The following is a 25,120-nucleotide window of genomic DNA, read 5'->3' on the forward strand; positions in this document are numbered from 1 at the left end:
GTGAGCATGTCACATAGCTTGCCTGGTCTATTCTTTTTTCCCCTTCATTTGCTATATATCCGTATTGGACAGCACAAGTACAGCTGACTGTCTGCTGTCTTTGAAAAAAATAACACCATGCATGGTTAGCAATTAGCATGGCAGGGCTTAATGTATCTGTAAAAGACAAGTATTATGCCCTTACCTACATTGTATTATGTTAAGCGTATGTGGTATACATGTACATGTACATCTTTTCATTTGAATTCCTACAGGTCCCTGGACTCCTGGTATCTTTATCACTGAACTTGAGAGTGATGCAGATGAGGATGCTTGCCATATTCCAAGGAAAAGGGGTTAGTGTAACATCACTTATGAGTAATTGGTGTTCAATAAAGCTGTATGAAATTTTGGGTGAATTGACACTTGGTCTACTCTCACTTTGTCTAATGCCCGTTTGGTCTCATCCCACATTGTCTAATATCCCATTTTGTCTATAACCAGTTGGTCTAATAACCATTTGGTCTAATTGCCACTTAATCCATTTCCTATTTCTTCTAATTCCCAGTTAGGCTATCCCATTTCGTCTAATACCCTCTTGGTCTAACACCACTTAGTCTATCTGATTAGATGAACTGGTAATAGACCAGATGATCTTTTGGCAAAATGGGGAAAAGTATTATAGACAAAATGGTAGTTAGACCATTTGATAATTAGACAAAATGACAATCAGCCTTAGTGGGAATTAGTCCAAGTGATGATTGGACCAAACGGCAATTAGACCAAAGTGATAGTAGACCAAATGGGTTTAGCCATGTTAGTGTTAGATGATGTGGGAATTAGACCAACTGGTAGTAGACCAAGTGGATATGAACCAAATTTTGAACCATGAGCTTATTTCAAGTCAATTGTTATCCATATTGTGACTGGGCCTTTTATTTTATTTGAGGGCAGGAAATGACCTGGGATGGGTGTCAATACCATACATGTATGTGCTAGACATTGAACAATTTAAATGATTCTGTTAGAAAAAGAGTATTTGTTGAGTAATCAGCATAATAACCAAGGCATGATGTAGAAAGACTGTAATTTGATCAGTATTGACCAGTTGTTTTTTAGCTAGTAGTCAATATTTGATGATATTTTTGCTAGCCTAAAAAAAGCTAGTACACACATCTCAAAGCAGTCAATATATCTATATTATATCTTCAAAAATATTTGTGTTACCAATCTGGTATTAAAAAAATGAGCTTACCCTGTTCTTTCATCCAACTGGCATGTCATTAGGGCTAAATTAGGCTAAATTTCTTTGAAAAAACTTCACATTTTAGCAAAAATTGATGTTAATCTTGGCCAAAACGGTTCATATTTTTGGCTCACTTTTTCTCACCACAAACATTTTAGATAAGACTTGTTATGCCTCCACCTCTGCCTCATGTTTTCGGGTTGTCCGTCCGTACCCCCCTACCCCCCCCCCCTACCCCCCATTGGACAAAGCATGTTTTTATGTGTGTTGGTTTGAATTTTTTTTGTTAATCGGGGTCTACCAAAATCCTGCGCCTGCAACCCCCCCCCCCCCCCCTTAGCAAAAAGCTAAGTTGAGTCAATTAAGATTTTTGTATCCATTTATACTGCAACATAATGATAATGATTATACAAGATATAGTTAAGTCATTCTTCATTTTTTATATCATTGCACAGGAAAAAAGAGAAGACATGTGACATTTCAACTGGAATCATCATGCAGTGATCAAGAGCAGAAAAAAAGAGGTACTTACTCAAACAATCTGATATAACAAAGTAATTCTTAAGGGTCTTTCCAACATTTGCCCCTGCGGTAAATAAGTTTGCACATTGACCCCCCAAAATGGCGTGTAAACCGGGCAATCAAGATGAGCAATACGCATCGCAACAATGCAACATCCCATTTTCCTGGCATGTGATTGGTCAAATATTTTTGCCTCCAGGAACCAAAATAAAAATTGCTTAGGTTTTGATTGGAGGAGATGCTTCTTCGTATGTGAACAGTCTGATAGGTTTATTACTGCATCGTTTTCTCATTTACCGCGGGGGCAAATGTTGAGGAGGTTTACCTGCTCTTATGAGAACGGCCCTTTATTATAGTAGACGGCAGTTTTTTAATGAACCATGTAAGTACATGTATGATATTATTTAGAAAATGTTACCATGGCAATCGCCAAAGACTTCTGTAGGTAAATGGTAACAAGTGGATTTGACAACGGGATATTTCAATTTTGCATGGCGATCCAAATTATATTGTACTTCAAAGCAAGTAAAGTCCTTCAGAAGTTGCAACTTGAATAAATTTTGAGAATTTTACTTCATTCCATTCATACATGTACATAAGCTGGCTATGCCGCACAAAGATTTGGTTATTCTTGTAGGCTTTCATGCCTGTTTACAACAATGGAGACGTAACTGCTTTGTTTTTTACTTCCCCTTTTGCAGTTAGAACTGGTCATCAGACATTTATAACTGTCCTTGCCGGAAGATGTTGTTCAACAGATTGTCTGGCAAGAGTCACACGAGCAGATGCAGCTGCAGCTCGGATCGCTTTTAAGGAAAAGTCGCTGGGTGATCAGAGGACATGGCTGATGGAGTACTTCAGAACCCACTCTTCTCGGTCTGAAAATGAAAGTCTCCAATTCTCCTACAACATCGGTTTGGAGCAGGTGTGTGCCACAGCCTGGCATCAAGTCGTTGGAATTGTGAGGTCAAGATTCTACTACTGGCAGAAGCAGTTCAGAGGTGAGGTTCATATTTCAAAACAGTTTCTTTGAAAATTCATGGCCTTTGTACATAATGTACTGGGCAAAAAATGTACATAAACCCTAAAAGAATCTCCCATATTCATCCAACGTATTATTGTCCTTTTTTGTTTATAGAAAGCTTGCAGGTAGTTAAACTTGAAATACAGAGTGACTGTTGGTCATTCTTATTGGTTTGGCTAAAACTCTTTTTTCCTGGCTCATTTGTATGATATAAACCTCTCACAAAATTATAGGTAAAATTTCTTGTTTTGATATCTCAAAATCATTTGAAATAAGTTCATCTTCAGAAGAATATGAGAATACTGCATTGGCATTCAATCAGAATTGATATCAATTAAACACAATCTTATCTCTAAACAAATGAAGAATTCACTGTTGACAAAAATGCATTTTGCAAGATTTGACTTTCTACTTGGTCAGATATTCAGGTGTCCTGCATATTCCATGATTACATTATAAAAATTGGGCATCATTGTCTAGGGGAATGAACAGGCTTTCCAATGGTGCCAAACTGAAGTATCATTTAATCATTTAATACAACGAGAGATACCCTTTCTCAAACTTGAATTGCAGAACTTTTTGTGAGGGGTTTTCGTGTACGACAGCTGCATTATCTTTCATTACTCTTATGTAGCTTTAACACTTACTGTACTGGGGGGTGGGGGGCATCAGCCCACCCCTGCATTTTCGGGGATTGTGCTGTAACCGCTATTTGCTGTTTTTGGAAATCAGTAGGATGCGAATGCTAGAGAGTTACCTGACCTTTTGTGACCAAAGGTCAAGCCGAAAATTGAAATTTTTGTCATCTTGTCTACCAAACAAATGGCAAAGTGAAGTTTCTTGTTTGGGTCTATGAATCAGTAATGTTTCATTCTTTAGACTAGATTTATCATTTACTCAAACTGTAAATTGATCCAGATAATGATCTTAAGTATAAGAAGTCCTAAAACAATAAAATACATAAGAATTGAAAAACAGTAAAATACATTAGAAATTCATAATGGGGCGCCCAGTGTCAAATCTGACAGACATGGCGCAGTACAAATGGCCGTTATTATATTATTATTATTATAAAACAAGTATATGGACAATTCAATTATATGATAATGTCAAATAGGCTTTTAAAGACCTTGACCGGAGCGTAAACAACCATACATCCACAGACGGCTAATGAAACACAAAATACAAATACAAGAAAGAAAAAATTAAATACCCTTTCATTACTGAGAAAAATGAAAATTACAGTACAACTGCCGCCCCCTCCCAAATTCGCCTCGGTCAAGAGCCCCCGCGCCGCACGGACTTGGGTGACGTCATTTCGTGTAGACTCGAATTGTTTGCTATAATTCTTCGCCGCGCGATGTTCGAGATCTACATTGATTTTGCGTAGGCATACCGTGAATCCTTTCTGCTTTTTATCGATTGAAGTTTGAGAAGTTTTGAGAAGTCTTTCTAAAGAGAATGGCTACCCCAGTCGTCAGGGCAGATGCACAAGATGATTTAGTTATGGAATTTGAGTGTGAGGAGGATGGCAGTTGCGGGGAAAGCGGTGAAAATGACAGTGTCAGTGGTAGTAGTGACAGTCCGGACAGTACTGGCAGCAGCAGTGATACCGACAGCGATGCAAGTGATGCAGACGCCGGAGAACACGGGCGTATCGTCGAGTGGGAGTATGAGCCTTTACCTCGTGGTGAACCTGGGCAAAATGTTGGCGATGCTGGAAGGGCCAACAACGCAAATCGGCTTCATGAAAATGTCGAGGATTGGTAATTAAGACTTATAAGCTTATTGAATTTGTTGTGCATTCTAAATATTTATTCCCCCCCAAAATTGAAATCAAATACCGTAGATCTCTAGACTCGGTCATAAATGGCATGTCTAATTCTAAAGTTAACTTGTTAAAATGATTCTCTAGATCTATGTCTGCGCACCTAAAATTCGACCTCGATTTCATTACACAGTAAGATATTATTTTTAGAATCATCATTGTTATTCCGTTCTTCATATTCTAATGATTACTGAAACAAAAAAACTCGACAAATTATTCACAAGAACAATTTTTTTTAATGAATTTCAGACGGGCTCGTCATTTTGTGTAGCAAAACTGAAAAGTGCCCATGTCTGCGCACTCACTATTTTGCACGCAATTCAATCAAGCACAGTGAAGTTTCATACCAGGGACAACCCCCTGTTCAGACTTTTCTTTTTTGACAATGATTGAAATTTTCAGGGTGGCAAATGAAACTTGCTAAAACTCATTTTTAATCTTCCCAATTATTTTCACAAATTTTGGTATCTAAATGAATTGTTGAGGTTAAGATTGAAAATTGGTGTCAGTTTGATGTTTTGTTCTATAAATATCGCGCATTTACGTGGGTGCGCAGACATAGGCACTGCCTTGGGCACTCTTACCATACTACGACTACGAGAACGATGTCATTTTTATATTTATCAGGAAGCTGTAATAAAATATTTATAAAATTATAGTAGGTGTATTGATTTTTGTTTGAATCTTTCTGTATTTCAAGGTGTACATGTGGAAGATGTCGTGTGCCTCCATCTTTCAATGAAGGTGATTGTGTCTGTTGTCAGGAAATTGCAGAGGTCAAGGCAGAGGCTGATCGACAGGGTTCAAGTTGTCTGGTGGATTCTGAGGAGTTTGAGCCGGCCATCCTAAATGCGACAACATTGTACATCGGATGGATGGAGTACACAGATAGGTGGCGCTGAGCAGCCAAAGCATTTGGGGACAGGAACAATGAGTAAGTTATGTTTCTCCTTTTCATCATTTTGGCAAGGGCAAAAAAATAAATGGATTGATTTTGAAAGTTTATTGGGTGAAACTTTTCAAAACGAATTGAGTCACCGCAAGATGAATTACTAGTTTTGACCAAAATTCTTGCCTGGTGACCACTGGTGTACTAGCTGCCTTATCTGCAGGTGCTTCGGGGCACTTTTTCAGGAAATGTATACAAATAGGCAAGAATGACCACCGGTTTGTGAGTTTTAGCATGTTACCCCCCCCCCCCCCCAATAATCTGTAGTTATGAAACACAAACTTTATATGCGATTTTGAATGTTGCCCCCCACCGCCCGACAAACAATGACTAACCCTTGGTCATTTTAGTTTTTTTTAATCATTTTTATTTTCCTGAATTAATTAATAAAGAATTAATATTTTGACATCAAAACATCTATCCTAAGAAAAATAATGAAATTTTTTTATTGCTTTTTATTTTACAGAAAATACAGGTATGTGGCCTACAGGAAAGTCGTGAGATGGTGTTGGGGCTGGCTCGGGAAGGACATCAGGGTGCAACTGCCAGCATGTGTCCATGCCTCAATAATGGAAGCGTATCCTGATGGACGTGGTCAGTACAAAGGGACCATCCTGCGTCGGTTGAGATGAGGATGTAACATCAACTATTGTCTTGCGAACTTTGAATGACTGTCATCTTCTATGTGATTGTCAGCCATCTTCTGTACGTTATTTGTGATCATCGGCTTTCATCTTCATATTCATCACAAATACTATTGTTTGAACTTCTCATGATGGTATGGTTGCTATGAACTTTGATCTCGACATTTGATTCTAATTTCCAAGAGCTGATATTCGAACTTTTGCAAAACTGTGATCAAGCAACGATTTCTTATGAGGAAGAATGTTGAAATCTATATAAACAAGCAACAAAAAAAAAAACAAAAAAACACAACATGCCTTGTTCCTTCTCTTTTGTTATACACCCTGCAATGTAATTTGTTTTAATAATTTGAGCATTTCATATACAGTCAACCTGCCGAGTCAGAAAAGGGGAGAGAAAGAGAAAATGAAATTGAAAGAGAAAACGAAATTGAGAGAAAGAGAAATAACAGCATGGACACAACAAAGATAGACAGAGGAATAATGAGAGTAAGAGAAGGGAATTGCGGTTGACGAAATTTCAAATGTGTGATAAATGGTAAGCATCGTAATAAATCCAGGAAATCCTTTATTTTGCATCAAATCTATCCTCCCAAAAAGGATAAACCTTAACCCTATCTCCCACTCTGTCCCTCTTCCTCTCTCTTTCTCCTCTTCCACCCTCCACATTCCCATCTCTCTATCCCACTTCCTCTCTCTGTTTCCTATTCCATATTTCCATCTCTCACTCTGTCCCTCCTCTCTTTCTCCTCCTCCACATTCCCATCTCTCACTCTGTCCCTCCTTCTCCTCTTCCACCCTCCACATTCCTATCTCTCACTCTGTCCCTCCTCCTCTTCCACCCTCCACATTCCCATCTCTCACTCTGTCCCTCCTTCTCCTCTTCCTCCACATTCCCATCTCTCACTCTGCCTCTCTTTTCCTCCTCCACCCTCCACATTCCCATCTCTCTTTCTCCTCTTCCATCCATCACATTCCCATCTCTCACTCTTTCACAATCTCTCTTTCTCCTCTTCCATCCATCACATTCACATCTCTCACTCTATCCCTATTGGTATCTATCTTTATCCCTCTTCTTCCTTCACATTCTCTATCTCACTCTCATTTTCACAGCAATTTCCATCTTTAAATTATGAAGCTTCCTACAAGACACCTATAATAGAAATAAACAAACAAGATTTGTGTTCCTTTAGATGAATTTTTGTTTACCTTTGCTCAAAATATTCTCAGAACATCCCATTGACGGTTTTTCCCTCCAATCATTTTCTTCTCTGTTTGTGCAATATATTTCAAAATGATGCACCATTGGAACAAAAACTTTGATGCAACATGTACATTACATTCATCCTTATTTTATGTAAAGTTTACAGGATAGATGACTATTTTTATTATATCTGCAAGGATGATTATTTTTCAATCTTTTATAACCAGGTTTTAGGACAAACAGGAAACCGCTGTTAGGAAAAAAAGTATGGATGCGATGAAGTATCATCACAATGTTTCCTCTTCTGTGATAATATAGCATGATCTTTAAAACTACTAACTTTGAAAATGAATAACACAATTCACCTCGGCAGAAAAGGGAAAAAATCAAAAACAAAAAATAAAGTCATATCTGGTGCAATACATCAAATGGTTCTTGAATAAGAACAGTTTAGATGGAAAAAAAAAATGCATTTTTAAATTTTTTATTTTTTGCAAATAAGAAGCAAAAAGCATTGGCCAAGATGAAGGACTGTGAGAAAAATCAGATTATATTTGGTGCCAAATTCATGATCAACAGTGATTTACTTAGTGTTTATGAAAATCTAGTGAATATGCTTCAGAAATTGTTTTTAATTGAACTAAAAATGTAAGTTTTACAAATTTAATAAGTATTTTACCTATTAAAACCAATGACTATTGATGTGTACCATGGACTTTGGCTTGTGTAAGTATGTACAAGCTTACAGACAAGTTTCTAGTGCTTTACACTCACATAGAATCGGAATCCACTACTCACTTGCATGTTACTCTCCATAATTATACTGGCATAAACATAATTTAGGGTCTATGAAAAACATGTCTTGTACTGAAATAAAACAATCAGTGGTTAATGTTCAGGTAGCTGACACATTCATCATAGTTTCTATCACCAAAAGAACTAGTTTCTATCGCCAAAGCGATGATGTTGTTCAAAAGCTTGCACGGCTTCTCCATTGTCGGGGTGATGATGAGAGGCACTCCGTGCTGGTTGAGGCTGTAGCTCCTCCATGTTGTCTCTGAGCTGCTCCCTGTTTTCCACCAGTTCTACGACAACTCTCATCAGGGCTTTCACATAACCTACAAGATAAAATCCAAAACTATACCTTGAAAATTCATCTATACGGTGTTAAAAAAATACATTTTGATAAGAGGAAAAAAGGAAAAGAGAAAAATAAGAACATAAGAAGAGAAAACTCTTTTTCTCACAAATATTGAATTACCTAATTTTACACACTATTTGTAGGTGGATGACCAATCAAATACCAATGGCATGCACATGTTCTTTGCTGAATAGGTAGTTCACTGACTTGGGGACTGACATATATGCCTGTTTCTGCTTGCTATTCAATATTACACATTTGCAGAAAGTAACCCAATACATGTTTATAATTATCAATTTAATCAACAGATTAAATTAAGGGCATATAGGCCACAAGAATCTACTAATTTGAATTCTATTGATCATGAAGTAATAAAACATTTCTATATATAATTGAGCTCTTTTGTTGAATATTGATATCATTCACTAGACATGTGGCTACTTACCACATGTGCCAGCTGTCAGCACTCTCTCCACTGTGTGGCCTCCTTCCTTCGAGCGTGGATACTTCAACCTGTACACTGGGTTCCCTTCGGCATCAACAGCCTGGGCTCTATCACAATTTTCGTTCCAATGTAGGACAGCCAAATATAATCTGAAAAGAGTGAAGTTAAAAATAAAGGTCACATGAATAACATACTTGTGACAGTTGATTTTATCTTTTTGGTAATGTAATGTCTATCATCATAAACTCGTTACCTACTCTCCAATAAGTGAAGGCAAGAGTTAGTGTAAAAAGCATGTGTTACAAATAATAAATAAAAAAACAAACAAAAAAACCAACAAAATATGAAATAGAAAGAACCTGGCTATAACAAAAAGAAAATAATAACTTTAAAACATAAAACCAATAAAATCAAATTCAAAAGAAGAAGAAGAAGAAACAACACTGCCCTCTGTGACGTTCTTGTTAAATTTATATTAGGGGAGCATAATGTTGATGAATTAATTGCCTAATTTACCTGCACTTCATCCCTTGATATGAGTATACAAGCAACTTGGGGCAAAAGTGAAGGAGGATGTTGTGGAATGATTCAACCTTGCTGGTTTGGGCATGTGGGGACATCATCCCAATGTCGTTCATCAGTCTGGTCCTCAGCCATTCCTCTCGAAGCTTGTCGTACACCTTTGTACCTGTAATAAGATTGGGAATATAATATATGCGGTAAAGGTGAAGGAGAGTTCATTTAAATAGTTAGCAATCATGATCTCGGCATTTCCAAGCATCTCATCCCTTCGCCAAAACTATTTTTTCATTCCACAATGAATATTAATCATTTAGAAAATTGCAAAAAAAAAATATGAATGTCATGATCAAAATTGAACTAGTCTAAATTAAACTTGAATGTACATTATTAAAATAAATGTAAATATTTTGCTCGCATTTTGACAAACATCTTCAAAGTATTATTACACCGTATGCATATAAATAAGGATTTTACCCACATCCAAACAAAAAGAACAACTTGAGGCTAGTTTCATAGAAAAAAAAAAGCAAAGTTAATCTGTAGATCTAGTCGGATAAAAAAAAAGAAGCAAAGTCAACAACAAATGACCAATGATTTTGTTTTAATAATCATCCCTGGCAACAACACTAGATCTAGACTCTAGACCATTTTGATTTGAATAAAAACAGTGTTTTCATCACGAGAAAGTATCAAGAAGAGGCACCCATGTGATTTCTGACATCAATTCAAGTCCAAGGCCTAGATTCTACCAACTACCTAGTTTTCTTTTTCTTCTTTTTTAGGCCCAATTCTTCTTCAAAATCTCCATTTCATCTTCTTCTTATTTTTCATTGTTTACAGACTATATTCTAGACAATAAAACAACGTAGATCTAAATAATTCTTTGATAAAAGCGAGCGAAACTTAGTTTTGTTCGAGAAATATTCCACGACCACCAGCATGACACGGCGCGGCAAGTCAGGCCGGGCCGGCCGCGGCCCGAGTGCTCTCGCGAGGCTCAGCGATAGATTGCTGAAAGTTGTGCAATCGCAGACCGAGGCAGGCAGCCAGCAGCGCGGGCAAATGATTCGTTTCAATCTAATTTAGTGGAAATTTGGGGTTGATATTCCATATTACGTAGCGTGAAATTAATACAGATATAAAATGTCAACATTCTAATCGTAAAATGTCCAAATACAGCTTCGACATTGATATTTACAACAACAAAAAAAGAGAGAAGAAAACTTCACATACCGACCACCATGCGAAGAACCAGCTGCAATACCGAGTGGCCAAATAACCTACACGATATGACGTCATCAGAAACGGGTAGAAACGGCCACCGGCTAGCGCAGCCGAAACTAAATCTCCGGGGTGCCCCTCTCAAATCCGTGAATCCTGGGGTTCGGATGCTAAATACTTCTTTCAGAGGCCGTGGAATCTCGAGAAGTTTGCATTTTCATATTCAGTAAATATTCACGAGTCCGTAGGTATATAATTTGTCTATATAATGCTCTGCTCCGGTCAAGGTCTTTAAGAAACTTTTTGCCAAAAAATAAACTCTGTAAAAGCAGCACAGCATTTATGTTCCTTGAGCAAGGCACTTTGTCTACATTGCTCCACCTTACCCAGGTGTTAAAATGGGTACCCTGTAGGATGCGAACGCAATGCAGTTGAATTGGCATTGTGTGCGCCTAATAGGTGACCAGCTGGAATGCTCCCCAGGGAGAGGAGATTGTGCACTGTAAATGCTGTTTTTTTTTTGTAATTGAATCCAATGACTGGGGCAATAATATGCTGTGAGCGCTTTGGTCTTAACTCGTAAAGCGCTTTATAAGAGACTGGTATTATTATTATTTATTTATGTAATTCATAATAAAAAACATATTCATGAATAGAATTTGCATAAATGACAAAGTAAGCAATTTTCAGCCAAAAATATAGGTAAGGTCTCTTCCTTTGCGCAATATCTGAGGCGCATGCCGAGTTTTGTTTTTTCGATATTTCTAGTTATTTCCATGCATGCATTTAATTTGTTGTGAATAGATGGACTGCTATACCCATTGCCTGCTAACTGCTTGAGGAAAGGACACAAGATTAACAAAACCCTAAACGCGAAGACAGAACTTAATGCATTTGCTCGTTCCTATGGAGACCGAATGCCTGACAGAGAGTCTGTAAACCTTCCACATGGGTTCACAAAGCGAGAGGTGTATAGAAGAATACGACAAGATAATGCTGAGGTTTGTTCTGAGACTCACTTCAAAAGGATTTGGAGAAAGGAAGAGCAGCACATCACAATCCCCAAGGTATTGTAAATTCCATTGACCCTAAACTGTACTGGATGGGAGTGAGTGGGGCGGGACGCTCAAAAGCTCTAAACATAGGTTGTTGCATACCATAATCAAAACCGCCATGTTTTCAGCAATGCCACTTCATTACTTTTTATTTTGACACTACACTACCGTAAGTTTTTGCAAAAACAGACAATTCTTTTATAGTGTCATATGACCCATCATGATTTCAGGTCAGTTTTTTTTGTACAAAACATATTGCAGTTTTAATGCACTCCAAATGGGCCAATCGCCACAAAATTATGCAGAGATTTTGCCATTAGTTTCGCGGAAATTTGCTTATTTTATCAATAATGCTAATTTATGCAAATTATACCCCCGGTACAGTTAGGGTTAGACATAGATGAATTTATGATTCTTAGCCAGACGAAATCTGTTAAATTCCTGAGGCCTCTTGTATCTTTGTGTCAATATATTATTATATTAGTCTTATAACATCTACATTTATATGCATCAAGAAAACACATCCATAACATTAATTTTGTAATTAACAATCCTTCTCTTTGATATTTTTCTTTTTTTCTTTATAGGTGAACCGCTTCTCTAAGTGCGATGTGTGCACAGAGCTGAAAATGAAGCTTGGCAAGACAAACGACAAAGATGTTCGAAGACAATTGATTGCACAACATCAAAAACATGTAGAGAAACAAAGGTACAGCAAACTTTGATTAAAGCTTGAAGTTAATGTTGTAATTGATTTTGATGTACTTTTTTTTCTTTTAAGCATTTAGAATGAGGTGATCTGTGATCCAGTATTTTAAGTGCAACAAATGACAACCATGGATGTATTTTACATGTAGCTACAATATACAACTAGAGCTATGTCATTATATGCTTTCCTCATAGAAGTGAATATTTCAACAAAGATTTTGAAGGAGACAAAAACCGAGAAAGCTTAGAGGAATACTCAGGCTCCAAGATAAGTTGCTTTAAATAGAAGCGGCAAAATTGGAGAAAAATAACAGAACAAATTAAAAAATTGGACAACAAATATTAGCAATAAGAGAGTAATGAAATTCTTAATGGAAAAAAACAACAACAATGTTAATATATTTGAATAGGTGACCACAATAAAATATTGGCATTTGAACTGCCTATACGGATGTTTGGTTCTAATCAGTGGATATTTGACGTGAAAAGCCTATAGTAGAAGAAAAATACAATAGTAGGGAAAACAGGAGAAGAAATGTAGGCACAAGTTCATTACTTTAAAAAAGTATATTGGTCACAATTAAGTATCATTGATATAGACGTAAACCTAGCCAAGTCTCAGATAACACATTCAAATTACAATTTACTCGTGTATTTAAGGCATTAGTATTGGTTTTGTGATCAAAACTTCTAAGCATAGCATGACTCCTCATTGCTCTTTACCTTCTTTTCAGCAGCAGTGAGAGACAAAAATATTACAAACACATCCGCAAAGCGAAGTCACAGCCAGAGAAATACATGAGTGTAATCATCGATGGGATGGATCAGCACTGCACATCAATACCGCAACTCCATCCAACACCTAAAGCTCTGAGCTACAATGATCAACTGCACACTCACATCACCGGTGCACTTGTTCATGGAAGAGGTCAACACGCCTACATCGATTTTAACGAGTACCCACATGACAGCAACCTAACCATTAATATCCTGCTCAACATCCTGGTCCGTTATGCCGACTCTCTTCCACCAGTCCTCTACCTACAGCTGGACAACACTTCTAGGGAGAATAAGAATCGACATCTCTTTTCTTTTCTGTCCCTGCTCCTTGAACTCAATATCTTCAAGAAGGTAATGTTTAATACATGTTCTTTTTAGTAATTAATTGTCAATATAAGTATTCAGTCTGTAATGATGCTTTATTTAATCGCAAAATGAAAAGGAAATTTTGTTTATTTGAACTTGTATTGGATGGATAAGAGAATGCCTTTGTCTTGGAGGTTCTTTTCAGAATCATGTAAAGGACGAGTCAGAAATAATGATATACCTCGGAAATTGCCCATTGTTTGAGAATAAACATTATAAATATTCACTTTTGTCAGAAAACTATTCACAGTTGACAGTAAATTAAAGTAACTTGGTAAAAACCCAATTGCACCAAAACCTTGGGTTTAAAAGTACATGATATTTTGTGAAGGGATATGTAAATATAAAAATGTTTGACATGTACTGGTAGAGTACACTTTCCCGCTGCATGCAGTACCATTGCTGTTGGGCATCTATTCATGAAACAGCGTTTGAAAGTGGGTCAAACCCACTCTCTCGAAGTTGTAGTGTGAGCAGGAGAGAACAACGATGCAGAAAGAGTGTGAAAAAAAAGAGAAAATATTCATGATTACAAATTATTTTCACCATGGCAAATTTCCAAGGTGAATCATTATTTCTGACTCACTTTTTATGATGGGGGATTTTGCACTATTGTATTGTTGCATATCTTCAGTTGATCCTCTGTTTTAATCTATCAAATACATTTACTGCCCAAAATGTCTGATATGTGTAGGCATCATAGGGTTAAAAAAAGATATTGTGACTTAGAATTATTTACTTTACACAGATACATGTATACCAATGGTAAATAGTGTTTTGGGTTTTTTGTTGTTGGTCGTAGCCTATTATTCTCGGAAAGATTGAACCCTATGAACGGGAAAGAGGTAGTGCACATTAGAAACCATGGGCAATATAAAGTTGTCATCTTTGTCATCAGTGTACATATGATTTGTAAAGCGTAAACAAAAACAAGCTTTGATAAATATGTTTTTTGTTAGATAAATGTTCTGATAAATGAAGAAAAATTTCAATTGAATAAATTATCCCTCATGCTTATTGGGTTGTATCATTGAGGAATGTCCCTAAAATTCAATTTATTCCATACTGTTGTTCACCTTATAACGTTTATTGTTTGCATTTAGATCAAAGTTGGCTTCTTGATGGTCGGTCACACACATGAGGACATCGACCAGTTCTTTTCAAGGATTGCAACTCACTTGAAGAAAAGGAGCACCCCATCTTTTCCAAAACTTCTGCAAGCTATTCCCGCCGCTTTCCACAAAGCTCACTGCCCTACAACAGCGGAGCGCATCTTACACCTCTTTGATGTTCGCAAATGGCTTCTTCCCCATCAACACAGCATGTGCTATCACAGTAAACCACACATATTCAAATTCGCACTGCACCAAGGAAAAGCCACCCTACAAACAAAAGACTGGTCAACTACACCACATTGGAGAGACACCACTGGCATCAACCACATCCTGTCATCACATCCAGACGGACAACCAACATTGGTAGAGAAGTCATTTGCGGACATCAATATCATACATCTACCAGACAAGCTCCAGCCATACTTGGAAGAAGTAGACATTGAGGCATGGAGGTCCCTCTATGAGCTACTCACCTTGGAAGAGGAGGAGAATGAAGGTATCATTTCTGTCATTTTTTAAACTTCCAAAATTGATGGTGTTATGGTATTTTTTTCCATCACCTATGAAACATTGAAAAATACAATGTAGCATCTTCAAGCTTTATGGCCCAAAACTTTGACAATTTGTATTGAAGTCTTGACTGTTACACCCCTTCATGGCACAATTCACAAAAAAATCTTAATAGCGAACTAGGCTAGTGGGACACAAAAATATTGGTTTATCTAATGCATATAACCATTGACTACAAATCAAATGGATGGTGGTCTATAGAAAAAAGAGGAATGGCTGTTTTACAGAGAGCCAGCAAATTACGCGCCAATTTATGATATTTGATTGCCTCTCACAAGGGAGCAGCTGAGTCAGCAGCATAGATAAACCTGAGAGGATATTTTTGAGTTTTTCTCCACTCATTCTTTAAAAATTTTTTTTTAGAGATAGATATTATGGTATTGCTATTTTTCGAGATTTAACCCTATAGCCTGGATGAGGGGGGGGGGGTGGGGGGTGGGGGGGGGGGGGGAAGGGGGACTAATTTGGCCCCCCCTTAAAACATTTTTCACAATAACTATTTAAAGCGAAGACATTCTGCGCTGAAATTTCATGACTTTTTTCCTTCACATCTCGCGCAACAACGCCCGGGCATGCAGTTCCTATGCTACACATAATTTTGTACATGTACTTGCACATCGGACCCAAAATAGCTCAAAAACGTGGTTTCTTGTAGAATTTCAATACAAATTGTGTATTAGCTAATATTTTTAAATGTATTATTATATCTGCTTTCACAGATTGAAATCTATTTCGTTTATGCTAGTTATGATCGCATAAGTGTTGCCAACAAATTTCATTGAAAAAACAATAAAAATGAAAAGGTCGAAAACAGAGAAATTAAAAAAACAATGAAATACATAACTTAATTTTGATACTGGATTTTTTTTTAAAGTACGCTTGTTAAGAATAATACATAGAGTGTCTAGATCAAAAGAACAGCACATTTCGAGCTGTTTTGAGTGATTTAGAGCAAAAAAGGTCTAATTTCATGCTTAAATTAGCATAATTAGCATAATCGATTAAACAAAATATTTTTCAGAGAGATTAATATACGATTTTGGAGATTATGTTGCAGGTGACGATTTCATCACGATCAGGCAGTTGAGGGGCGAGATCTCGGGGGGGGGGGGGGGGGGGGGGCTAAATTAGCACCCCCCCCCCTTTGACACTGCATAGCCCGGGCTATATAGGGTTTTAAAAAAATATATATATGACCTTTCAAGAGATTAGGTCATAGTATCATTAGATAAAACGATTATTATTCCAAGAATTTGCCACTACCGTGTGTCTCAAAAAAAACGTAACACTTTTGAAATGGTTGCCAAATTGAGCATATATAATTTTATGAAAAAATGTTGATATGTATGGAAAGCTAAAGGACCAACCTTTCATATGATATGAAAAAATTTAAAAAAAAATCATGCTTCGATGGACAGTGTTCACTTAAGTTAGAGGTATGAAAATGGGCCTGCGCAGGATTTTTCCTTCCAATTTTGGACAGGTAAATTACTTGTTACTTACAAAATAAGGTCGATATGAGATATTCATGATCGATGGATCAAAAGGATATTTTGAATCAAAAGGATATTTTGAATACCTCGAATACCATTCCTTTTTCAGTGTTATTTATCAATCCCGAAACACCACCGCCCACCCCCCCCCCACACACACACACACACACACACACTTCCACCCACTCCCATCTCATTGTATCATTGATCTGGTAGATGTGAACGGGATTAAGGAAGAATGGGAAAATGTTAAATTGAAATACCGTATTCAAAATCATAATTGACATTATGCAACCCACTCTCCTCCCCCCCACAACCTTTTCCCATCCCATCACCTACCCCTTGCCTTTTCTTTATCAGTTTTCTTCCGTAAGTTTGGTGGATCATCAATCACATTTTATTCAGGTTTTATGAATGACCCAAACATGTAATAGCTAAGTACATCATTCATTATGCATTGAAAATACCAGACCCCTTCTCTTTCCCCACATTTGAACTTGTTATCACCTGTCCATGGAATACCGTATGACATTGCATTGTTATTCTTCATTGGCCTGAACACTGAGTAGCCAGAAACTGTTACATAATCCTCTTTATCCAAAATCACTGTTTAATACTAAAACAAAGAGGCAAAAACATGGTATTACACATTACAGGTTTAAGAGTAAAAATAACTGCATTAAGTTGTTACATAGCCTTCAAACAGTCCATCTTATGCCATGTTGTCAGTATGGAACGACCCCAATTCACAAATCAGCAGCGTGCTTTCATGGTAACTGAGTATCATCGAACTAACAATGTTACAGCAGTCTGTCAGAGGTTCAGACAAGTCTACCCGGATGTACGCTGCCCTTCGCGTCTTACCGTGTACCGCAATGTCGCCAAGTACGAGGGAACGGGGACGAGCCATAATCTGAACCGAGGAAGATCAGGACGCCTCAGGACTGGACGATCGGCAGAGAATATTGAAGTGGTTCGTCAAGCCATTCAGGATCATCAGGATGGAGACATCAGCTGTCGGCGAAACCCTACAGATCTACCCCACGCCACCTTCAACAGGATCACGCTACTTGATCTTCACTACCACCCTTACCAGATGATCAAGAGACACGAGCTTCTCCCAGGAGATCGTCAGCGTCGCACAAGATTTTGTGAGTGGCTACTCCGAAGGCCGGCGCGATTCTTAGATGACTTGTTGATAGGGGACGAGTCCGGTTTCGCTCTCAATGCCCAGGTCAACACGCACAATCTTGTGGCATACCGGGATAAAGGGCATCCTCCAGAAGAGTTCGACTACCAAAGGAAGTACAACCGGTCCAAGGTGACGGTGTGGGCCGGTCTCACTGGCAGAGGGGACATCATTGGGCCCATCTTCTTTGACAACAATGTCAACGGTGAAGCCTATCTCCAGATGATAGATGGACATGTTGTCCCTGCCCTCGATAGAGTTGCAAGGTATCGCCGTGGCAGGAATGGACGGTTTCAACGCGTATGGTGGGCGCAAGATGGGGCACCTTGCCATCGCTCCAGGGATGTCACAGAGCGCCTCACCCAGCTCTTCGGTGATCGAGTGATATCCCTCAACCGCGAAGTTGAATGGCCTCCACGTTCACCTGACATGACGCCTCTCGACTTCTTCTTGTGGGGATGGCTCAAGGCCAAGGTCTACACCACACCTCCCGACACGCTGGATGATATCAAGGAGAGAATCACCCATGAGATTGATGTCCTTCGTCAAGACAGAGCCACAGTCAGGAGAGCTGTTCTGGACATGCTGAAACGGGCAAGATCGTGTATCGAGAGAGAAGGTGGACACGTCGATCATTAATGTGAAAGACTTTTATCTTTACCGGTACCCTTACTCAGTCGGTACTTTGAAAGCCTTGATATTCAATCAAGAAGAAAAGATAGCCATGTGGACTACTGAACTGATTACTTTTGTCAGATCTTTCATTTTAAGATGAACAAAGCAGTTTTAAATAAGAAAGAAAGATAAAAGAAACATGAAAATCTTTTAAAAAAAGATTTAACTTGTTTTTTGTCATGTCTGCCCTAATGTGTGTGTGTGTGTGTGTGCACGTGTGTGTATGTGTGTGCGCGTATATGTGTGTGTGTGTACGTGCGTGTGTGTGTGGTTTGTGTGCGTGTGATAATTGGTTTGAGCAATTGCTTGATGGAATTAATGTTTCAGTGATTTATCGATTGATTTCAATGATCAAAATGAGTGACTGGTTAATTTGATTATTAATGGAAAAAATGATCCACCAAACTTTCGGAAGAAAACTGATAAAAAAGCAAGGAGTAGGTGAGAGGATGGGAAGAAGGTTGTGTGTGTGTGTGTGTGTGTGTGTGTGTGTGTGTGTGTGTGTGGGAGGGGGAGGACAGTGGGTTGCGTAATGTCAATTATGATTTGGAATATTTCAATTTAGCCAATTCCCATTCTTCCTTAATCCCGTTCACATCTACCAGATCAATGATACAATGAGATGGGAGTGGGTGGAAGTGTGTGTGTGTGTGTGTGTGTGTGTGGGGGGGGGGGGGGTGGCGGTGGTGTTTCGGGATTGATAAATAACACTGAAAAAGGAATGGTATTCGAGGTATTCAAAATATCCTTTTGATTCAAAATATCCTTTTGATCCATCGATCATGAATATCTCATATCGACCTTATTTTGTAAGTTACAAGTAATTTACCTGTCCAAAATTGGAAGGAAAAATCCTGCGCAGGCCCATTTTCATACCTCTAACTTAAGTGAACACTGTCCATCGAAGCATGATTTTTTTTTTAATTTTTTCATATCATATGAAAGGTTGGTCCTTTAGCTTTCCATACATATAGACATTTTTTCATAAAATTATATATGCTCAATTTGGCAACCATTTCAAAAGTGTTACGTTTTTTTTGAGACACACGGTATATGTTTATATAACTGGATGAAGGTAATAACAACCTATCTAGCTGGCTGATCATAAACTTTGATATTTTAGCACACTGTTTCTTACATCAGGGCTATAATACATTTCCTTTGTGTGTTTTAACAGAAGATTCAACAGTGAGATGGCCTATATGCGATCTACTGATAATGGCCAAACAACCAACTGACAGACCACAGCTTGAGGAGCATGCTTGCAACACAGAGGATGAAACATTCAGACAGGTACATGTTTCATTAATATGTCCCTTAATTAAGACAAAGATATTGTGAACCATATTTAGTATTAAATGTATTTTAATCGTTATTTACAACTTGAGTTGCTTTCTAAAAAAAAAAAATGTAAATCATCTACAATGCTGCATGACTAACACACTCAGCTTAATTGCATCTTGAGTGCAACATTATTCCCTAACAGAATTTACACTCTGTATAGTCTTCACACAAGATCTAGCCCCTAATATATATACATGTAAGCCCTTGCATAATTCCAGTCATTACAGTAATTACAAGTCATGCCGAGTATTTTGGGGTCAGGTCATGTCAGGTAAAGATTAGCTTTGGGTACTAGTGATTGCTATACGCTTGTGCATTAGTTGCAAAAGTCTTCCCAAATTTTGTTGTTTTTGTTGTTTCTTGTTTTTTTTTTTTCTTAAACATCAATGTGAGCACCTCAAAAAATTGTAGTTATCTGCATTTACGTAATCGTAGGTATCGCACATCTGCATTTCTGCATTGAATTGCTACAATACACAGACAATGGGAAAATCGTCAATTTGCACGTTACCCGATGGTCAAAACTTTTTATATTTGGCATCAAAAGATGCGCAAGACTCTATGCTATAAAGTCATGAAAGCTCCCGGCACAAAAAAAAAATATCCTTAAACATATCCCGGTGAACGTACAGCCCTTTTAGGGTTAATTGAAAATCAAAAAATACAAAAATAGTAGAAGTTTCAACAATATTTTCTGATTTTATAAAAGAAAATTATTTATTAGGTTTCAGAAAGAATTACTATAATAATATGTTTATATGTTGTAAATAAAGTGTACATAAGGAATTGTCTTGAATCACTGATAATGTATGTAGTGGCACTACACTATTCGTTTTCAATTCACTTTCTTATTTTATTTATTTTACTTTCTTTTTCTTTTTGTTAGGTTCACATAGGACCCAAAGTAAAGGAACAGAGGACAGAAGTTAGGGAGAGAGACATGGTGGCAACATATCTCCCAGAGTACTCGACACACTGGCCTCAAGTTGGCTGCATTCGCAGTGTACATGAAGACAAGTCCCTACAGATCGAGTGGTACACAGGAACCTTGACTTCTAAGTGGAAGGAGGTAAAGGTACCAGTCAAAGGACAAAAGGGCAGGAAACAGCTTTGGGTTGAGACTATTGATTCTAGTTCTGTGATTCTCCCTCCTTTCTCACTGACTGCTGGAGAAAAACTTCCTCTTCAAACAGTGAATGGTTTGAGAGAGAAGCACAGTAGCTATTTTCAGTAGCTTTGTAGATCCTAGCTTAATTGGGCCATTGTAATTGCCTTAGCTATCAAATAATTGAGCAAAATAGTAGGCCTATTGGTTTCAATAAAATTGGAGTAATATTTTTTGGGGGTGGGGGCTGTGAAGCACAAGTGGAGGAGCTTTTTAATTTCACCAGAGGGTCCTTAGTACAAATCTTAGTTGCATGAGATTTACAATCTATATGATTTAAACAGATGTAATTTTATCTTTTTTAATATTACTGTAATATTTTGAATTGAAAACTTACAAGCTTATTCCGCTGCCAGACATGGCCGGATCAGAAAATGTACAAGTAACGGATGGTACTTTTGTTTAATCCGTCATGCGGCTGTCACACTTGAGGAACGGATGTCGTTTTTTGGCATCGGTTGATATCCGTTAAAATGGTTTCATGTCCTTTTTGTCTCGCCTGCGTAGCAGGAGCCAGGCATAGGCGTCACTTTTTACACCGGCGGTGTCGGCGTCAACAATTATGTTGTACACCCAATAACTTTCTATATCTTCGAGCTAGGATCACCAAATTCTTACCAGTGGTACATTTCTTGAAGACTCAGGTCAAGTTCGAATATGGGTCATGGTCGACAAAGTTCAAAGGTCAAAAGGTCAATGAACTTAATATACAAAGCTGTACTTATGCTGTACACACAATAACTCTCCACAGCTTTGAAGTAGAATCGTGAAATTCATACCAGTGGTACATCTCTTGAAGACTCAGATCAAGTTTGAATATGGGCGATATCCGACAAAGGTGAAAGGTCAAAAGTTGTTGTTGTTGTTTTCCAGTTTTTACGGCACTGTCAAAAAGTCTATGAACTTTTTATTAAAAGCATAGTACACACAATAACTTTCCATAGTTTTGATCAAGGATTGCCAAATTCACACCAGTGGTACATCTCTTGTAGACTCGGGTCAAGTTCGAATATGGGTCACTCGTGTTCAACAAAGTTCAAAGGTTAAAAGGTCATTGAACTTAACATACAAAGCTGTATACACACAATAACTTTCCACAGCTTTGAAGTAGGATCGCCAAATTCATACCAGTGGTACATCTCCTGTCTGGTAAAAACTTATACGATTCAGAGAACAAGTGTCATGTATAAACTTATACAATTTAGAGAAGAAGTGCCATGTATAAACTTATACGCTTTAGAGAACAAGTGTCATGTATAAACTTATACGCTTTAGAGAAGAAGTGCCTTGTATAAACTTATACGCTTTAGAGAACAAGTGTCATGTATAAACTTATACGATTCAGATAACAAGTGTCATGTATAAATTTATACGATTCAGAGAATAAGTGTCATGAATAAACTTATACGCTTTAGAGAACAAGTGTCTCGTATAAATCTATACGATTCAGAGAACAAGTGTCATGTATAAATTTATACGCTTTAGAGAACAAGTGACATGTATAAATTTATACGATTCAGAGAACAAGTGTTATGTATAAACTTATACGCTTTAGAGAACAAGTGTCATGTATAAATTTATACGATTCAGAGAACAAGTGTTATGTATAAACTTATACGCTTTAGAGAACAAGTGTCATGTATAAATTTATACGATTCAGAGAACAAGTGTCATGTATAAATTTATACGCTTTAGAGAACAAGTGTCATGTATAAATTTATACGATTCAGAGAACAAGTGTCATGTATAAACTTATACGATTCAGAGAACAAGTGTCTGGTATAAACTTATACACTTTCGAGAGAAGTGCCATGTATAAACTTATACGCTTTAGAGAACAAGTGTCAAGTATAAATTTATACGATTCAGAGAACAAGTGTCATGAATAAATTTATACGCTTTAGAGAACAAGTGTCATGTATAAATTTATACGATTCAGAGAACAAGTGTCATGTATAAATTTATACGCTTTAGAGAACAAGTGTCATGTATAAATTTATACGCTTTAGAGAACAAGTGTCATGTATAAACTTATACGCTTTAGAGAACAAGTGTCATGTATAAATTTATACGATTCAGAGAACAAGTGTCATGTATAAACTTATACGCTTTAGAGAACAAGTGTCATGTATAAACTTATACGATTCAGATAACAAGTGTCATGTATAAACTTACATTAATTCATTGAATTAATCAATATATATGTATTTGAATTTTGATACAGTATACATGTACATGTAACATATATTGATGGACAAATAAAGGATACCAATGAATATTCATTGGTTTTTATTTAATTGGAATCAGTTGTGTAATGCAGTTCAATTTAATGCTCTGAAAACAGTGACTAAGTTAGAGTTTGCAGAGAGTGTTGACATGTGTTAATGAAAAGAAGCTTGATTCATTATTTTTGTAAACCTTTCTTTCCACCTGATATTAACAATTACACATTTTTTGCAAGTTATCTTTAGCTTTTTGATAAACATAAGGCATCAATTATATTGGAAAAATAAAGAAAATATGTGAAATTGGCAGTCCATAATATGCTTTTTTTGTCCAGATTGGAATAATTTACTGTTATACTACTCCCTCTCACAAGAATGTAGGGTTTCTTGAAATGAGAGAAGATGGTGCTCTGTGTCTCAAGAAGTCGCACCAGTACTTTTCACAAGTACAATTTCAGATGGGAGTTATACAGCAGACATGGTGTGACTATTTAACACGGCATGGACACGTTTCTGTAAGAGTTCTGTTAGATGATGAGAGATGGAACGAACTTCTTCTTCACAGTGAACAATTTTTCTGTAGAGAAATTGCCCCAGCACTAGTTAATTCATCTAAATAACGTTATGACATTGTCCATTGAACACTAGCTATTTTTGATGACATTTGATGTTACATGTACATCAGTTTTTTGTTCATTTAAATTTACTTCCTGTGTTTTTTGTTTACAGGGGCAGCTCATCAGGAGACACCAAGTCCTCCAGAAGTGCGTATAGCAAACTTGGGGAGGTGCCTTGTTGACACTACCCGTTCCGGATGCCTTACAGATGATTCCACCTGGGGATTTTTATGGAAGTGAAGGACCACATTAAAGATCTGGAGTCTGCGGGATTATCACTCCAAGCAAATCCCTATTTGCATCACCAATAGTCATCATCCGCAAGAAGGATAGGACTATCCGAATGTTCGGAGATTTCCGCAAGTTGAACTCTAGGACTGTTCGTGATACATATCATATCCCGAGAATTGATGAATCATTGGATGCCCTTGGGGAAGCCAAGTACTTCTCCAGCTTAGATCTTATGTCGGGATACCTGCAACTAGGAATGGCCTGGGATGACCGTCGAAAGACAGCCTTGAAAACCCCCATGGGTCTATATGAGTATATCCATATGCCCTTTGGACTCATGAATGCACCTGCAACATTCCAGAGGCTCATGAACACAGTCCTAGGAGATATGAACCTCTCAGAAGTACTTGTATATCTGGATGACATCATTGTATTCAGCTCAACAACATCTGACCAGGTTAGAACGCGTCTTCACAAGACTTGGGCAACACGGACTCAGACTCAAGCCTAGCAAGTGTCATTTACCGGTACAACAAGTCCAGTATCTGGGGCAGAACTATGTGTGGGTGAATGAGTCACCTAACAAGAAAATCATAAGCATGTTGGGCTGAAGTCTGGATCACGAGATTATGACAACATTTTTGGACACCTCATCAGTGAAGTTAAGTGTCAAGGACCCACCTAGATGTGACAGGACCATCATTTACCGTCAGTCCTGTAAAGTGAGCAGTGATATGCTACATGCCTGGCCCTGCTACTTAAGGACTACCATGCTTTTGTCAACATGTACCACACCAACACGGAGAAGGACGTTCAAGAAAAAATCATAAGAGAGATGTCAACTCTGACAGGCGAGTTGAGA

General features: G+C 37.6%; 3 protein-coding genes across 3 annotated transcripts in view; 2 read left to right on the top strand and 1 right to left on the bottom strand.

The window, feature by feature from the left end:
• LOC115923520 overlaps window positions 1-22,064 on the top strand; it is a 30,017-nt gene extending 7,953 nt beyond the window's left edge. Inside the window, exons 4-12 of the mRNA XM_030984394.1 lie at window positions 255-335; window positions 1,681-1,749; window positions 2,449-2,748; window positions 11,530-11,792; window positions 12,368-12,489; window positions 13,226-13,619; window positions 14,738-15,245; window positions 19,854-19,969; window positions 20,907-22,064. Coding sequence (XP_030840254.1) covers window positions 255-335; window positions 1,681-1,749; window positions 2,449-2,748; window positions 11,530-11,792; window positions 12,368-12,489; window positions 13,226-13,619; window positions 14,738-15,245; window positions 19,854-19,969; window positions 20,907-21,254 — 2,201 coding nt within the window. The 3' untranslated portion in view covers window positions 21,255-22,064. The remainder of the gene's footprint in view (window positions 1-254; window positions 336-1,680; window positions 1,750-2,448; window positions 2,749-11,529; window positions 11,793-12,367; window positions 12,490-13,225; window positions 13,620-14,737; window positions 15,246-19,853; window positions 19,970-20,906) is intronic.
• On the top strand, window positions 3,899-6,471 carry LOC115923522. The gene is made up of 3 exons (XM_030984396.1): window positions 3,899-4,537; window positions 5,300-5,533; window positions 6,015-6,471. The coding sequence occupies exons 1-2, from the start codon at window positions 4,233-4,235 to the stop codon at window positions 5,499-5,501; spliced, it is 507 nt and encodes a 168-aa protein (XP_030840256.1). The 5' UTR covers window positions 3,899-4,232; the 3' UTR covers window positions 5,502-5,533; window positions 6,015-6,471.
• LOC115923521 lies at window positions 7,884-10,983 on the bottom strand. Its single transcript, XM_030984395.1, has 4 exons — window positions 10,738-10,983; window positions 9,499-9,670; window positions 8,983-9,131; window positions 7,884-8,514 (listed from the first exon to the last, which is right to left on the bottom strand). The coding sequence occupies exons 1-4, from the start codon at window positions 10,745-10,747 to the stop codon at window positions 8,336-8,338; spliced, it is 510 nt and encodes a 169-aa protein (XP_030840255.1). The 5' UTR covers window positions 10,748-10,983; the 3' UTR covers window positions 7,884-8,335.
• Window positions 22,065-25,120: the final 3,056 nt, after the last annotated feature.

Source organism: Strongylocentrotus purpuratus, unplaced genomic scaffold (genome assembly GCF_000002235.5).
Source record: "Strongylocentrotus purpuratus isolate Spur 01 unplaced genomic scaffold, Spur_5.0 spur5_scaffold_14, whole genome shotgun sequence".
In the NCBI taxonomy this organism is placed as follows: Eukaryota; Metazoa; Echinodermata; class Echinoidea; order Camarodonta; family Strongylocentrotidae; genus Strongylocentrotus; species Strongylocentrotus purpuratus.